The 17,899-nt window shown below is 42.8% G+C and overlaps 1 protein-coding gene across 10 annotated transcripts in view; it reads left to right on the top strand.

Moving 5' to 3' along the window:
* nav2a (neuron navigator 2a) overlaps positions 1-17,899 on the top strand; it is an 806,339-nt gene that overhangs the window by 725,443 nt on the left and 62,997 nt on the right. For all 10 annotated transcript variants that reach the window (XM_080189918.1, XM_080189922.1, XM_080189916.1 and 7 more), the window contains 3 exons: positions 2,475-2,527; positions 13,328-13,351; positions 15,723-15,797. In XM_080189918.1, the coding sequence (XP_080046044.1) occupies positions 2,475-2,527; positions 13,328-13,351; positions 15,723-15,797 (152 nt within the window). The remainder of the gene's footprint in view (positions 1-2,474; positions 2,528-13,327; positions 13,352-15,722; positions 15,798-17,899) is intronic.

Here is a 17,899-nt window from a genome sequence, read left to right as displayed (position 1 = left end):
CATTTTTATATTTTTGCCAGATGCAAGAATATGCACCAGATTCTGCCATGACTTTCTGCCCCCGACCATCTGCTTTTTTGCAACAGGGTGACACAATGGTTAGCACTGCTGCCTGACAGCACGAGGGATCCAGGTTTGATTCCTGGCTTGGGTCACTGTCTGTGTGGACTTTGCACATTCTCCCCATGTCTGCATGGGTTTCCTCCGAGTGCTCTGGTTTCCTCTCTGTCCAAAGATGTGCGGGTTAAGTGGATTGGCCATGCTAAATTGCCCCTTGGTCAGGGGGACTAGCTAGGGTAAATGCATGGGCTTTTGGGGATAAGACCTGGGTGGGATTGTGGTCGGTGCAGGATTGAATGGGCCAAATGGCCTCCTTTTGCACTGTAGGGTTTTTATCTACATTGCAAAACCTTTTGGCATTTAGCACGCGTGTAATTTGTAAGTTTTTTAATCCAGCAGCATTTTTATGACAAACTGGATTGTATTAGTGATTGAAGAGATCAAAGAAAAATGTGCCTGTTGACTTAAGGGAAATGATAAATAAGTAGCCTGGGTTGCTGGTTATCACTGAAAGATTTGCCATTTTCTTTGGCAAAAACTGCCCGCAAAGATTTATCTGATCTAGAGCATATGATTTCTCATTTTCCACATCAATTTTAATTTGACGCTTTCTACGTGAGATTTTTGGGATTGAGCAAAAGAGAGAGTAGACTGATCAGCCAATCATATTGAAGAATTCTCACAGACAGAAAAGCAAGAAGTTAAAAAGCAGGGAGTTTCAATTGCACTTATGTTACTGTGCAGAAAGGAAAAGAAAAATTGCAACATATGAGATTAAGGAAGGAAAGTAAATATCAGGACAAACACCTTTTTAAGGCTTTGGAGAAGGCACAAAAAATTTACCAGGATATTGCCTGGCATAGAGGGCATTAGTTATGAGGAAAGGTTGGAGAAACTTGGTTTGTTCTCACTGAAAGGACAGAGGTTGAGGGGCGATCTGATAGAAGTCTACAAGATTATGAGGGGCATGGACAGAATAGGTAGTCAGAAGTTTTTTCCCAGGGTGGAAGAGTCAAATACTAGGGGACACAGGTTTAAGGTGCACAGAGTATGGTGGATGCCTGGAACTCACTGCCTGGGGAGATGGTGGGACCAGATATGATGGTGACTTTTAAGGGGTGTCTTGATAAATACATGAATAGGATGGGAAAAGAGTGATATGGCCCAGGGAAGGATAGTAGGTTTTAGTTCAGACGGGCAACATGGTCAGTGTAGGCTTGGAAGGCCGAAGGGTCTCTTCCTGTGCTGTAATTTCCTTTGTTCTTTGTATAAAAGTTCTTCTGAGTGATTGAGACTCCATAGCTGTACATTTAACTTTTCAAGAACAATGAAAAGTACAGCACAGGAACAGGCCCTTCAGCCCTCCAAGCCCATGCCGATCATGATGCCCTAACAGAACTTAACAAATAAAACCTCTGCCCTTAGTTGGTCCATATTCCTCTATATTCTCTCCCTATTCATGGACCCATCCAAATGCTTCTTGAGTGTTGCTAATGTGCCTGCTTCCACCATTTCCTCTGGCAGCCTGTTCCAGACACCCACCACTGTCTGCATGAAAAACTTCCTCTGCGTATCTCCCATAAACTTTCCTGCTCTCACCTTGAATCTGTGCCCCCTTGTAATTAATAATTCCACCCTGGGAAAAAGCCTCTGACTATCCACTCTGTCTTTTGGGCTATAGAATCCCTACCATGTCAAGAGAGGTCATTCTATCCTTTACAGTCAACAATCCCCCCCCCCCCCCCCCCAATCCCCATAACTCCACATATTTACCCTGTTAATCCCACCAAAACTAGGAGTCAATTTAGCATGGCCAATCAACCTAACATTTTTGGACTGTGCGAGGAAACTGAAGCACTCGGAGGCAACCCACTCAGACATGGGGAGAACGTGCAAACTTCACACAGTCAGTCGCCCGAAGCTGGAATTGAACCCGGGTCCCTGGCACTGTGAGACAGCAGTGCCAACCACTCTGCCACCCCACGTCAGATGGCTAGTGAATTGTAACAGTGATGTAGTGTGCCGTTAAATATTCTAGTACACCTAACTGAACAAATCTTAACATTTTCAATGGTTTTTCCAGAGAGGATAGTTTGTAAATAGTTGAAGTTCACTTCAAATCAGTGATTTCTAAAGATGCTGTGTGCAAACACTGTGGAGGAGTAGAGTGTCACTGTTTGCAACACCCGCATTTCCTCATTCAACTATGTTTGTGGCATTAGTCAGCTTTACATACTAATGGTGGTGAACAACAATGGCCTTGACATTATTAATACCTCAAATTCTGAGTCATTAGCCATTATCGATCACTACTGAAGAACTGACTTTCATACACGGCCTGACCTGACTAATAGTTTTCATTTTCCTTCTCTTCTTGGCTGGAAAATCCTGTTGCAACCTGAAATTTTGTACAGTTCATGGCTCTTCTCTGTCTCTGGTCTCCAGCACATCTTCTATTTACTCAACGGTAAGAACCAACAGTTTGACTACTTTGTTCCTTGTCCCTCACATGTTTAAAATACAATAATCAAGAAGGTTTAGTCCATGTCATGAACTTTTTAAGTAATATTTTAACCTTTTGCTTCTTATCCTCCACCTGGTAATGACTTCAAATCTGAAATTCCAGTTTAAAAGATACTAGTTTCTGCAGTACAAACCCTGCTATTATATTGGTAGCAGATAGAAAATTAAAATTGCACCAAGGCATTATTACAGACAACTTTTTAGAATTAGGTACATGGTTTTCAGAGCCTGGTGCCAGAAAGCTATGTTTTACCCTTGCATTAAGCAATATTAATATATTGCAGTTTCGTGTGCATGTTTGCTACAGAAGGGCAGTGCTTTTCGCTGCTGTGAATCATTACTTTTAAGCAGTTGTTTTGGAAAAACAAATTGTTACATCATTGTCTCACTCTAGCAGGATTTAATTTTGCCCTGTGCACGCAAACATTAACATCTTGTGACCACACCCGTGATGTCACTTTACCTGTCAGGCGCATGCAAGCTGTTATTTATGTTTTATCTTGCACATCAAATGCCTCCGTCCAGTAAGAATTCAAGGAGGCTGGGAAATGTGATAGCTTGGGTGGCGTCCTTGGGTTTAGTCCCTCTGCAAGGTTTTTATTTCACCAGTGACAGTGTCTAAACAAGCAGCTCCAGCATGATGGCAACGTTAACTCTCACCAGGACCCCCACTGCTAGGCAGCTGATGGTAGGTGATGGTGTGAAGTTTGTTTTAAGCTTAAGTTTTATTTATCCGTGACAAAAGTAGGCTTACATTAACACTGCAATGAAGTTTCTGTGAAAATCCCTTAATCGCCACACTCCAGCGCCTGAGGGAGAATTTAGCATGGCTAATGCACCTAACTAGCACGTCTTTCGAACCATGGGAAGAAACTGGAGCACTTGGAGGAAGCCCACACAGACACAGGGGAGAGAACGTGCAGACTCCACACAGGCAGTCACCCAAGCCAAGGATTTCACCGATGGAAGATGTTTGAATCTGTGTGCACCCATTCATAGGTTTTCTTTTCATGGCATGGGTTTAATTTAATTGAATGTGTATCAATGAGAATTAGCTTTGAGTTGATAAAACTTATAAATGGTAGATGAGCTACCTGGTTCTTTTTTCCTGCTGAACTGATGGGATGGTTGATTGCGCAATTTATTTTTATGAGAGCTTACTTGTTAGAATTAATTTTAAACAATCAGGTAGCGTACTTCACATTGATTTGGTTAGTAAATTAATAACGTCAAAATGCATTAAACATGCGAAGTTATACCTGTAATAATTGTAGCTGTAATATGTTATACTTTAAAATGTTTATGGTTTATATACTGGATCCAAGAAACAATCGTGTAAGGTTAGAATTCTGTGCATGATTTGATTAATTGATTCTATATGATCATGATGAAAAATGATTAAGGAATGGTTACGTTGAACTTGTTAGAAAAATCAGCCCTGTTGCTATTCCTTTTAGAACTTGTTATTGTGAAGTGTTTGGAGGTATTTTGGGGAGATGCAGAAAAATAAACTGATTAGGGTGTGGACAGGTTTTGTAATCCTTGTAAGCATCTAACCTGAGCATCAAAATTGTGGGCAGTGTTATTTCCTGGTGTGCTTTTATTTACATCATAGTTTATCTTCATTTTCCTTAAACTTGGCATAAAGGCTTCCATTCATTCCAACACAATGGGCAATGTGGTATCACCATAGTATAGCCACTAAACTATTTCTCCCAGGACACTGTGAAGAGTTGCTTCCTTCAGTTGGTTTCGAGCTGTAGCCTTGCTCCTGTCACTAATTCAAGTCAGTCACTTGCCAGTTTGCAAATTCTTTCCAAGTCACTAAGTTAGAAAGAGCAAGGGAGCCTCCTCAGTGTCTGGGGCAGCATTGATCTCTCAATGAATACCACTAAAGCAGACTATCTGGTCACTTAGCCCATTGTTGTGCAGAAGTTGCCTGCGCAACTGAGCGCTTAATTAACAAAAACAGGAAATGCTGGAAAATCTCAGCAGGTCTGATAGCATCCATGTGGAGAGAATAGAGCCAACATTGGCTGTCTAGATGATCCTTCATCAGAGCTGTCAGGGAATGGGTTCGATTCCAGGCTTGGGTCACTGTTTGTGCGGAGTCTACATGTTCTCCCCGTGTCTGCATGAGTTTTCTCCAGTTGCTCCAGTTTCCTCCCACAGTCCAAAAGACGTGCTGGTTAGTTGCATTGGCCGTGCTAAATTCTCCCTCAGTGTACCTGAACAGGCATCGGAGTGTGACAACTAGGGGATTTTCACGGTTACTTTATTCATGATAATGTACGCCTATTTGTGACAATAATAAATAAACTTAAAAAAAAAGCCTCTCACCATCCACCCAGAAGCAGAATGATGGTTTTGATTTGCTTCCCCCTTTATAAGCTGTGACATATTTGGTATGATTTTTTTTTATTAATAACCCCACAGCAAATTCAAGATAGGAGGAACTCAAAGGGTTAGTTTATTTGCACACACTCAACATGCAGGAGGATGGTGGCAACATTGCCTCTTTTGCATTGTATATTAAAAGAGGGTAGGAGAAAAGAAAGCTTTACTGTGCAGAGAAAAGAAAACTTGTTTAACCTGAGTTTAAGAGTCCAGAATCAAAGTCCAATGAGCTGTTCCTTCACTGAGGTAGACAGGATGAAAACCAATACTGTATAATTCACTTTTCCAACCATGTTGACTTCACACAATGAGGTTGGCATGCAGAATTTGATCAGTTTTGTAGGTGATGATACAGAATTTCCAATAGAAGCAGTGTAGATGGGGCCAGGTGTCCAACCTGGACCAAAGCTCCTTGTCTAGTGTGATAATAAAAAGTCAGACAGACACCTTGGAGTTCAGCAAGGCAATATTACTGGTTCCAACACCCAGCGGTCCATGTCACATGGTTCCCACCTCTCCACACCCTCTTTGATGAGGGATGTGGGTCCCCTGAGATTGTTACATGTCTCAGCTCTTAAGAATTGAAAGGAAAGTTAGCAGATGAACAGACTTCAGTTGGCGAGCCTGCAATAGGAAATGCAAATGGCCTTTATAGAACTCTCTTTAAATTGGTCTGTGCAGCCCATTATAAGCCATTAGTAGCTCTTCAGGGATAATAAGGTGCAAATTTCTTCAATACTGTCAGTAGATGTTTTTGTTCAGGATCATATTCAGACATAGATTCAGCAATTTTAGGTCTTTTTCCCAATTTGAACATTTTTGAGACAGCAATGAGCATATTTCTATATACTATGTAAAACTGTATAGGGTGAAGTCTTGGGCCCTCACACCCTATATGCATACATATCTGTATATTTTATAGAAAAATAGAACCATAGAAAACGACAGCACAGAAACAGGCCTTTTGGCCCGTTGTGGCAGTGCCAAACCATTTTTCTACCTAGTCCCACTGACCTGCACCTGGACTGTATCCCTCCACACCCGTCTCATCCATGTACCTGTCCAAGTTTTTCTTAAATGTTAAAAGTGAGCCCGCATTTACCACTTCATCTGCCAGCTCATTCCACACTCCCATCACTCTGTGTGAAGAACCCTGCCCTAATATTCCCTTTAAACTTTTCCCCCTTCACCCTTAACCCATGTCCTCTAGTTTTTTTTCCCCCTAGCCTCAGTGGAAGAAGCTTGCATTCACTCTATCTATACCCATCATAATTTTATACACCTCTATCAAATCTCCCCTCATTCTTCTATGCTGCAGGGAATAAAGTCCTAACCCATTCAACTTTTCTCTAACTCAGTTTCTCAAGTCCTGGCAACATCCTTGTAAACCTTCTCTGCACTCTTTCTACCTTATTAATATCCTTCCTGTAATTAGGTGACCAAAACTGCACACAATACTCTAAATTTGGCCTCACCAATGTCTTATACAACCTCACCCTAACATTCCAACTCTTATACTCAATACTTTGATTTATAAAAGCCAATGTTCCAAAAGCACTCTTTACGACCCTATCCACCTGTGATGCCATTCTTAAGGAATTATGTATCTGTATTCCCAGATCCCTCTGTTCTACTGCACACTTCAGTGTCCTACCATTTACCTTGTATGTTCTACCTTGGTTTGTCCTTCCAAAGTGCAATACCTCACACTTGTCTGCATTAAACTCCATCTGCCATTTTCCAGCCCATTTTTCTAGCTGGTCCAAATCCCTCTGCAAGCTTTGAAAACCTTCCTCATTGTCCACTACACCGCCAATCTTTGTATCATCAGCAAATTTGCTGATCCAATTTACCACGTTATCATCCAGATCATTGATATAGCTGACGAACAGCAATGGACCCAGCACTGATCCCTGTGGCACACCACTCGTCACAGGCCTCCACTCAGAGAATCAATCCTCATGTACCACTCGCTGGCTTCTTCCGTTGAGCCAATGTCTAATCCAATTTACTACCTCTCCATGTATATCTAGTGACTGAACCTTCCTAACTAACCTCCCACGCAGGACCTTGTCAAAAGCCTTACTGAAGTCCATGTAGACAACATCCACTGCCTTCCCTTCATCCGCTTTCCTGGTAACTTCCTCGAAAATCTCTAATAGAGTGGTTAAACATGACCTACCACGCACAAAGCTATGTTGACTCTCCCTAATAAGCCCCTCTACATCCAAGTATTTGTAGATCCTATCTCTTAGTACCAGTATAAATAAAACAGAGTGTATAATATATGTATACATCACAAACATTTCCTCTTCCTTTATTGTAAGTTTTTGTTCCTGTTGCTACCAGAAGTGTGATTATCAAAGACAAAAGAGTAATATACTCATCACTGAATATCATTATTTGACACATGGGCCCAATAATAAATTACTATGCAATTCTATATCATAGTATCAATAGAAGCAGTCACTTGTAAATTATGCTGCTTTTCCACTGATGTCTCATACATCGTCATTCACAGCATAACAAATTGTAGTTGGGATGCTTCTATAAAATAATCCAGAATTATGATCAGTCAGCCTTGTAATTGCTTATGCTATCAGATGTGCTGTTACCACCTTCCTTGGGAACTACAGCTTTTTTGCATGCACTAATGGTCTTAAAAAGCAAAATAAACGGGCCTGTGCTCTTAGACGCGGGTGTTCAGTTACTATCAGAAATGTCCCTCCGGATTGTTTGCTGAAGCTTTGCCACTAAGATTGAGACCATTCACGAAGCTGCCTTTGCTGCTTTCTGTCTGGGGGTTGGCATTGTGGTTAGCACTGTTCCCTCACAGTGCTAGGGACTCAGGTTTGATTCCAGTCTTGGGTGACTGTCTACATGGAGTTTGTACATTCTCCCTATGCCTGCATGGATTTCCTCCAGCTGCTCCGGTTTCCTCCCACATTCCAAAAGACATGCTGGTTAGGTGCGTTGGCTATGCTAAATTCTCCCACACTGTACCTGAACAAGCACTGGAGTGTGGCGACTAGGGGATTTTCTCAGTAACTTCATGCAGTGTCAATGTAAGCCTATTTGTGACACTAATAAATAAACTTCAAAAACTAATGTCATTGCTCCTAGTATCCTTGTCAACGATTAGACCACAAGATGTAGGAGGGGAAGTAAGCCATTTGGCCCATTGAGTCTGCTCCGTCATTCAATGAGATTGTGACTGACCTGATATGACAATCTTCAACTCCAATTTCCCACCTTATCTGCATAACCCTTGACCCCAGTCCCTCCCCAGCCATTGTCCAGGGCTAAATCTCATTGGTCACAAGCTCTGAGCCCAGTTCAACCTAAGGGTTGAACCTTTGACCCTATATCCTGCCCTTCGAAATACCAGTGGCTTCTGCTGCTGTGCCACGGCCTAATTCAACTCCAGTGTTTGCTGCTGAATATCTGTTCCTTAACTTCGTCATCTTCAAACTTTTTAAATTTCCTGTGCTCTCCTGGCTGGCATCCCACTCGCCATCCAGAGATTGGACGCTGTTTCTAAAGGGCGCCCTATTCTAACAGAACTAAAAGTACAACCAAAGAACCCTGCCCCTCCTCCTCCTCCTCCTCCTTCCCCCTGCCCCCCCACCCTCCTCTGCAGACACAGGGACACTCCATGCACATGGGGACCGTGCCCCTTCTACTACCTGGAGACACAGGACCCTCCAACCCATTGAAAGAGGGAGACCCCATTCCTTTAGACACAGGGAATTCCCCTCCCTCCAGTGGATGTCCACAGAAGAATATAAATGAGGAATTTCATGCTGGCATCTTATTACATCAGTGGTGAGGATGATCACACCTCAAGATCCCTTTTGGTGAGAATCTCATTTTCGGCCTCTTGAAACCCAATTGTCATTTGCGCCCGTGGCAAACTAGGGCACAAAATCCCAGCTCCTTTTCTATATTCCAGACACCTTTTTTTTGTTCCCCTGCCCCTTAAATGGTTCTTAAATGTTACTGTTGCCCTGACTGCGGTGGGGGTTTTCAAAGAGAATTCTGTAACTGCTGTGGGGAATTCTTGAAGACTAAGGAAATTTGGCATGTCAGCTACGACTCTCACCAACTTTTACGAATGCACCATAGAAAGTATTCTTTCTGGTTGTATCACAGCTTTGTATGGTTCCTGCTCTGCCCAAGACCGCAAGGAACTACAAAAGGTCGTGAATGTAGCCCAATCCATCAAGCAAACCAGCCTCCCATCCATTGACTCTATCTACACTTCCCGCTGTCTCTACAAAGCAGCCAGGCGTAGTTAAGGACCCCGTGCACTCCGGACATTCTCTCTTCCATCATCTTCCTTCGGAAAAAGGATACAAAAGTCTGAGTTCACATACCAACTGACACAAAAACAGCTTCTTTCTTGCTGCTGCCAGACTTTTGAATGGACACACGTTGCATTAAGTTGATCTTTTTCTACACCCTAGTTATGACTGTAACACTGTATTCTGCACTCTCTCGTTTCCTCCTTTATGTTTTGTCTGTATAGCGTGCAAGAAACAATACTTTTCACTGTATGTTAATACATGTGACAATAATAAATCTAATCAAGTGGGAATTTAAAAAAAACAATGCGCAACAATCAGATCTGTTCATAGTTTGGCACCGCTGATCTAGAGCTTAGTTATTGTAAGTCGAGGAAGCTAGTAAGGTTCTTTCTTGCTATGCTGCTAATTAAGCACCATTGGGAATTCCTCATCCCTGTCAACATATTCTGTTCAATAGTGGGCCATGAGTCGCAAGTTAACTATTTCAAATGAATTGTAAATTAACACGTGGCTGCTGCATTGTAAAACACCGTTGGGCACTTGGAAATAGCGCTTAATTATTTTTGAGCCTGTACCTCGCACATTGAGTACACAATCTATTTCCCTATGGGTTAGTTAGTTAATTACCACTTCGTTCATATGTATGTAAATTAAACCTGCTCTGGCATACTAGCGCCAAAATCTCACTGCCGTTTACACCGGCGGAATACTATGGTCCTGCCAATAGCACATACTCCCCGCCGCAGGTTTCCTGGCAGTGAGGGGTGCGCTCAATGAGAAATCCCCATTGACGACAGTGAGACCAGAAGTTCTCTCTGCCAAAGAGCAGTGTGCGGCATCCCACCACCGAAAAACACATCAGAGAGGGAGAAAATTCCTGCCCCTTATATATTTACCCATGCCATCAATCATGCCATTTTAGTAAGGTTTCATTGAACCTTAGTGGTTAGCACCGCTGTCTCTCAGTGCCAGTCACCCGGGTTTGATCCGACCCTTGGGTGACTGTCTATGTGGAGTTTGCACATTCTGCTTGTGTCTGTGTGGGTTTTCTCTGGGTGCTCAGGTTTCCTCCCACACTCCAAAGATACGCAGGTTTGGTTGATTGGCCATTAGTGTCCCAGGATGTGTAGCTTGGCGGGGTAAATACATGCAGGGTTGCGGAGATAGGACCTGGGTGGGATACTCCAATGGAGCATCAGGTACAGACTCGATGGGCTCAATGGCCTGCTTCTGCATTGTGGGAGATGTATGATTCTAAATGTGGCATAACAAATGGCAAATAGCATTTAGATCAGCCGATCTGAAATAGATTGCCTCAAGTCCATTGAAACCAGATTACTTTTAAGCATGCAAGGAGAACTTACTTTCATCACATATAGTCAGACTGATTTGCGGTTCTTAAAATGCTGAATTTCAATTCCTTGAGGCAAATTAATCTGAATTAACGGCAGCAGTGGGCAAACAAGTTTGGTTTATCTTAATCTTTGTGGAACTCTTGAGTACGTGTGGCAGGTCAGTGAAAATCATGTTGCTGTAGTATAGCATGAAGCGTTGGGAATGAGGCAATGCCCTTGGATGGTCAACTGTGCTGATTTGGAGAGGTCAGCCATGCACGCAAAAAAAAAAGTGAAAAATGGGAATTTCAAGTGAAGTCGAACACCTGAGCGACGACAGTTTTAGCAAGCGGACATGGGGACTGATTGCCTAGAGGCGATAATCCATTTCGGCTCCTGTCATTCTGTTCTTACTTCATCCTTCAACAGAATCACTTAACTGTGTTGCTGGTAATGGAGCTGGAGGGGATATACTGTCTGTCTCCTGGGTTCCATTTGAAAACTGCACATTGTTTCACCATGTTGACAAATTTAATGGGATCACATGCAAGAATGACATGTATGTTGCCTCGCGCAACTGTGCCAAAAGCAGCAGATTTTTGAGAAACCTTACTGATGTTTTTGAATTTGTGAATGATGCGTACTTTGATGTAATTTTAAAATGCTCTGCATTAAATATGAAAAGTGGGTGTGAGTCGGAGGATGGAATTTTGTGGAGGAAGGGGAGGTCGCGTGAATTGTTCAGCAATTCTCTCCTGACCTTGCAGCCTGGTGCAAAAATTGTCCAGCAGCGAACTGACCCAGTAATTTCCCCCCTGCAGCATTAATGCACAGCTTGTGAGCTAAACAGGCTGAATGGGACGTTGCCACTTTGTGGGAGCAAGTCCCACCCCCAAGAGATGCAGGCCAATCTAATTGCTTTAGCAGAACTGAGTTCCCGAGGCAGTAGTAGAGGCGGGTGCAATTTTGTCTTTTAAAAAGCATTTAGACAGTTACATGGGTAAGATAAGACCTAGGAGCGGGAGTAGACCATCTGGCCACTCGAACCTGCTCCGCCATTCAATAAAATCACAGCTGATCTTTTTGTGGACTCAGCTCCACTTACTCGCCCGCCCACCCACCATAATTCTTAATTCCTTTACAGTTCAAAAATTTATCAATCCTTGCCTTAAAAACATTCAATGAGGTAGCCTCAACTGTTTCACTGGGCAGTGAATTCCACAGATTCACAACCCTTTGTGTGAAGAAGTTCCTCCTCAACTCAGTCCTAAATCTGCTTCCCCTTATTTTGAGGCAATGCGCCCAGTTCTAGTTTCACCCGCCAGTGGAAACAACTTCCCTGCTTCTATCTTATCTATTCCCTTCATAATCTTATGTTTCTATAAGATCTCCCCTTGTTCTTCTGAATTCCAATGAGAATTAGCCCCAGTCTACTCAATCTGTCCTTTATAAGCCAACCCTCTCAACTCTGGAGTCAATGTCGCGAATCTTCTCTGCACCCCCTCCAGTGCCAGTATATCCGTTCTCAAGTAAGGAGACCAAAACTGTACACAGTGCTCCAGGTATGGCCTCACCAACACATTACACAGTTGCAACATAACCTCGCTGTTTTTAAACTTGATCCCACCTACAATGAAGAACAAAATTCCATCTGCCTTCTTAATTATATTTGATTTTGATTTATTATTATCACATGTATTAGCATACAGTGAAAAGTATTGTTTCCTTTGTGCTATACAGACAAAACATATCGTTCAAAGAGAAGGAAATTAAAGTGCAGAATGTAGTGTTACAGTCATAGCTGGGGTGTAGAGAAAGATCAACTTAATGCAAGATCAGTCCCTTCAAAAGTCTGACAGCAGCAGGGAAGAAGCTGTTCTTGAGTCATGACCTCAGACTTTTGTATCTTTTTCCCGACGGAAAATGGTTGAAGAGCAAATGTCCGAGTTGCGTGGGTTCCTTAATTATGCTGGCTGCTTTGCCGAGGCAGTGGGAAGTGTAGGCTGAGTCAATGGATGGGAGGCTGGTTTGCATCTTGGATTGGGCTACATTCACCACTTTTTGTAGTTTTCTTTTTTTGCAGTCTTGGGCAGAGCAGGAGCCAAACCAAGCTGTGATACAGAAAGAATGCTTTTTATGGTGCATCTGTAAAAGTTGGTGAGAGTCGTAGCTGACATGCCAAATTTCCTTAGTCTTCTGAGAAAGTGGAGGCATTGGTGGGCTTTCTTAACTATAGTGTCGGTATGGGATATGGAATAAGAGGAGATGGCCAAATGCAGGCATTTAACCACTAGCTTAGTGGTTAAAAACTGGACAGCGTGGACAAGTTGGGCTGAATGGCCTGTTTCCATGTTGTAAATGTCTATGACTCTATAACCCCTACTTCTGATCACCTTCTGGTGATTCCTACTGGAATGTGTTTGTGTGGGTGTAGCATGTGGATGGAATGAGGCTCAGATCCGTTGCAGCCACTCCCCTCCCACCCACCAGCTCCCCCTGTGAAATTGTCACTACCTGTCAAAGGTAAGAATATAAAATAGGAAAGCCATTTGGTTATTGTTAAATCAAAGTTATATGAGCATTGAATTATTGAATAATCCTCGTGAGTTGAAGAATCACTGTTAACATGTAATAATACTTTGCCTAATTTTTGCTTGTTGTCCTTATCTATTTGTCTTTTAAAATATGAACTTTTTTTTGTTTCAGCCTGAAGAAAAGTCGCAATCAGAGGTAAGTACGTTTCTACGTAATTCAAACACTTGAAATTTATGGGTTTTTTAAGTTTATATATTACTGTCACAAGTAGGCTTACATTAACACTGCAGTGAATTTACTGTGAAAATCCCCTAGTCGCCACACTCCAGCACCTGTTCGGGTACACTGAGGGAAAATTTAGCATCGCCAGTGCACCTAACCGGCACGTCTTTTTGGACTGTGGGAAGAAACTGGACAGCAGGAGGAAACCCAAGCAGGCACAGGGAAAACATGCAAACTCTGCACAGTGACTCAAGCCGGGTATTGAACCCAGGTCCCTGGCGCTGTGAGGGAGCAGTACTAACCACTGTGCCACCCACTTCTGGCTAAGGTCCCTAATGCAGAATGAAATGACAAGCAGATGCACAGAATGAGTTACTCAGGGTCGGTGCGCACAATCGTCGTAAGATGGTTGTGCTGCCTTGTCAAATTGTTATATAAAATGAAGACAATAAAGGAAATATTTATGCGAATTTTATGAAAGCATTTGTTGAGGTGCCACCTAAAGTGACTAACGATAAAAGATGCTATTGAGAATTAAAGCCATGTGCTGCCTGACTCAGGTAAAAGGAAATATTTTAAGTTTGGTGTGTGATGTTATTTGGGGATATTATTATTTACTGAGATTGTAAATAGTTGAGAATTGAGGAAAACCTTCTGCTGACACCAAACTTGGCAGAGGGGTGGGGGATTTGGCAAATGTACAACAAATGATGCCAAACATTTTCAAAGGTGGCAGGAGACAAAAGGACAGGCCAAAAATGCTGTTCAGTATAGAGAGAAAGAGAGAGAGAGGGTATGTTGTTCAGTGTAGAGCCATGTAGAGAGCGCGGATATGCTTTTCCATGTAGAGGGTGGGGGTACGCTGTTCAGATAGAGCAGTATAGAGAGAGAGAGAGGGTATCCTATTCAGTGCAGCAAGAGAGGTTATGCTGCTCAGTGTAGAGGGAGATTGTAGGTTGTTCAGTGCAGAGCCACGTAGAGAGAGCAGGTGTGTTTTTCAGTGTAGAGGGTGGGAGGGGGGTGCCGTTGAGAGAGAGCAGTGTAGAGAGAGAGAAAGAAGGTATACCATTCAGTGCAGAGCAGTGTAGAGGGTCTGAGCAGTGTGAAGTGAGATGTTTTGGAAGAAGGAAATCAAAGAAATGCACTTTAAAACAGCAGAATTCTGAGCCCTAAATTTTTCATCCATTGGGCATGTGCTCCCTGCCATAATTGGCCTTGGAACATGACTTCTTGGTGGCTATCCAATTAGTGAGCAGCCAGCATGAAATATGCCCTGGGAAATACTCAACTTGGCTGGGGAGGGCAGACGCTTCTCACTTGCTCCCTCGTTGCGTCCAGTTGATCCTTATTTGGACTAAGTTGTCTTGCTTGATTGTCAGGTTTCACGATTCCAGCTCTCCTGTGCGAACATCGACCAAAATATTGTCGGTATGCCAACCCAATGGGCTGGATTTTCCAGCTGCGCTTGCTCCAAAACCGGAAAATTCCGCCCGAGGTCAACAGACCTTTCCATGGTCCGTCCCTCGCTCGCTACGATTTGCGTGGCGGCTGGAATGGGAAAATTTGCCCCAATGTCGTCTTGTGCAGTTTCAAGCAATGTTGGGGGGCGGGGGGGGGGGGGGGGGGGTCCGTGCCCATTGAACAATGTAAAATTCAGGCCTAAGTGGAACAGAAGAATCATGACGTGCATACGCACGGATCTTTGAATGTCACAGGGTAAATAAATACAGCCACACAAAGACAAATAAAATTTATGACCTTGTATTCATTGGCAACAGATACAAACATGTAACGTTGAAGTTGCATAAGGCCCCAGACAAGGCTGGCAAGTGCATCATTTAACTTTAGGCACCCCACTGTTCGAAGGGTATTACATATATGAAAAGAGTTTACTATAAATTCAATAGGACTTGAGCAGGTGTGGTGATTTGGTGACGATTGTAGTTGAAGGTTGATTTGATGAAGCTCTTCAAGATCTTGAAAGATTATGATATGGTAAATAGGGATAGATAATGAGACAGTAACACAAGGAGGCAAACTCGAGAGGAATAATTAAGAGGGAGGCTAGAAAGAGACATTCTTATGGACAGAGTGGTTAAAATGTGCAATTCACTGTCATTTTAGAGCAGAATTAGATATTTACTTGAAAGAGAAACACTGAAGATTGTATGGAGCAAACAAGAGAATTTGATTACCTGCCTCCTGAGGTGAAAAACCACTGGATGGTGTAAATGTCCTGTTTCACAAAAGCGCCATGTAAATCTACTTCAAGTGTATCGAATTTTCAATTCAGAAGCATAATGGGAGTTTGAGGCACTTAATTTTGTGGCATTTGGGCTTGCAGATCCGCAAACTTCGGCGAGAACTCGATGTTTCCCAGGAGAAAGTGGCAGCACTTACGACACAGCTCTCTGCTAATGTAAGTACGCTTTAGGAGGGAGGAATGGGGAGGGCCTGGGGATTTAATGCGGCTATCATTGCAATTATATTCCGCTACTCAGAAGAGTTGCCCTGGCTATGTAACTGAAAGCTTGCTTTTCCCATCGCACTATTCTTCAGCGAAAGAGGAAAGTCTAACTTCAGATAAATGTACTCAGGTGTTAATAGTGAGTGGTGTAATACCTCTGCCTTGGCAAGATTGGGACTTGTGCATGTTTAGGTTGGTGTTTTTTTTTTTAATGGATATTTTTAATTAGTGAAGACTTTTCATACCCTTTTTATTGGTTAGGCGATACTTTAATTTTACCATTATTTCCCCCTAAATAATGCTCTCAAATTCAAATATTACAGAATTCATTCAGAACAAGTTAGAAAATGCTTCTGTAAATAATGAAACATCCATAGAAACTGGAAACAGGAGTAGGCCATTTGGCCCTTTCAGCCAGCTCCGCCATTCATTTTGCTTTTGATTGACCATTAAATTCACTGAGTGGAACATTCCTGTCCCACTCGCCGTGGGAATCGCAATGGGCGGAACACGCACCATGCACCAGATCCGTTGACTTTGGGCGTGATTTTCCAGCATTGGGGCAAGCGCAGCCAGAGAATCCTGCCCTGTATCCTGAATCCGCCTACCCCCTTTCCCCATATCATTTGATCCCATTAACCCCAAGAGCTATATCTAATCTATGAAATATAAACTCGGAGGAAAAGGAAGTTATCTCTTCCACTCAAATGTACAGTGGCTATCTATATTTTCTTTCTTCAGAAATGTATTTATTTCAGTGAATAATTTTATAGATTTTGCAGAAAATGCAATCTAATGGTTTCAAGTCAGAATCCTTCCCCTCTTTTTTTTCTCAAGAAGGATTAGCATGGTATTTTCAACACTTCAATTCTCCCCACACTGGATGTGTCCCAAGCACCATTCCTGTCTGATGAGTTGACTGCCAGGAGCAGCCAGTGATCTATCCAGAGTGACCCATTCTCTTAGCTTTCCCTTCCTTCTACATCGGAAGTATTTGGCCTCTGTTTTGTGTCCTCCACTGATAGCAATGATAAATCAGGAATGTGCTTATTTTATTGATGCGACAAGGGTAAGGGCCAAGACCATTATGCAGAACAAAGTCGAAGATAGTCGTTGATAAGGCTAAACAAATCACCAAAAGATAATTGCCTGTCACTGATTCATGGTTTTTAAAGTTGGTTGTTTATTGGAAGAAGGCAGAGATTTACATGATTCTGAAGTCCTGAAAAATAATGGGATAGTCTGGGAGAGAGGTGAGAGTTTTTCAGCTGTAGGATGTAGTGGAGCATGTAGGACAATGCAGTTGTTGGCGTCTAATGTACCATGACATAACACAGTAGAATGCCAACACAATGAACCGTGGTGTTGCTCATACCTGTCTAAAAACAAATCCACAGCCACGTGGTCTTATGTTTTCACTGGTACCTTTAATCTGCAATGCAAGTTATGCAAAACAAGTGTTGAATTTTTAATAAACATGAAATACTGAAATAAAAACAGAAGAATGCTGGAAAAGCTCAGCAAGTCTGGCGGCATCTGTGGAGAGAGAAACAGCGTTAGGATTTCAAGTCCGTTGGGGGGAGTTTTCCCATCCCGCTCACCACAGGAATTGTAGCGGGTGGGAGGGAGCGGACTGTGGAAAGGCCCGTTGACCTTGAGTGGGATTTTTTGGTCTTGAGGCGAGTGAGGGCGAGATTTTCCGGCCAATGTGGGGATCATCTTCAGAGCATGTTCCCCTTCATTGCTTCTTCATCTTGTTCACAAGGTTTACCTTTGTTGTTTTCCATTTCCCTCCTGGTCTTTCGTGGCCACATTTCTCCCTCGGTGACTGTCTACATCTCTAGGCCACCTCAAGTGGATTCCATCAGGAGTTCCATCCCTTAAGTTTCCAATGCACCCAGGATTACTGGTACCTCTGGGACATAGAGAATTCCTGGAACTGCTGTTCTCGTTGCATCCTGAGATCCATGCTTAGCGCCAGGTGCCACTATCTGCACACCCATGACCTCTCTCTCCAGTGGCAATGTCTCACCCTCTCTCAAAGCATTCTTTGA

This window comes from Carcharhinus amblyrhynchos, chromosome 6 (genome assembly GCF_965287045.1).
Source record: "Carcharhinus amblyrhynchos chromosome 6, sCarAmb.v2.hapA, whole genome shotgun sequence".
In the NCBI taxonomy this organism is placed as follows: domain Eukaryota; kingdom Metazoa; phylum Chordata; class Chondrichthyes; order Carcharhiniformes; family Carcharhinidae; genus Carcharhinus; species Carcharhinus amblyrhynchos.
This window is presented reverse-complemented; position numbering and strand designations above follow the sequence as displayed.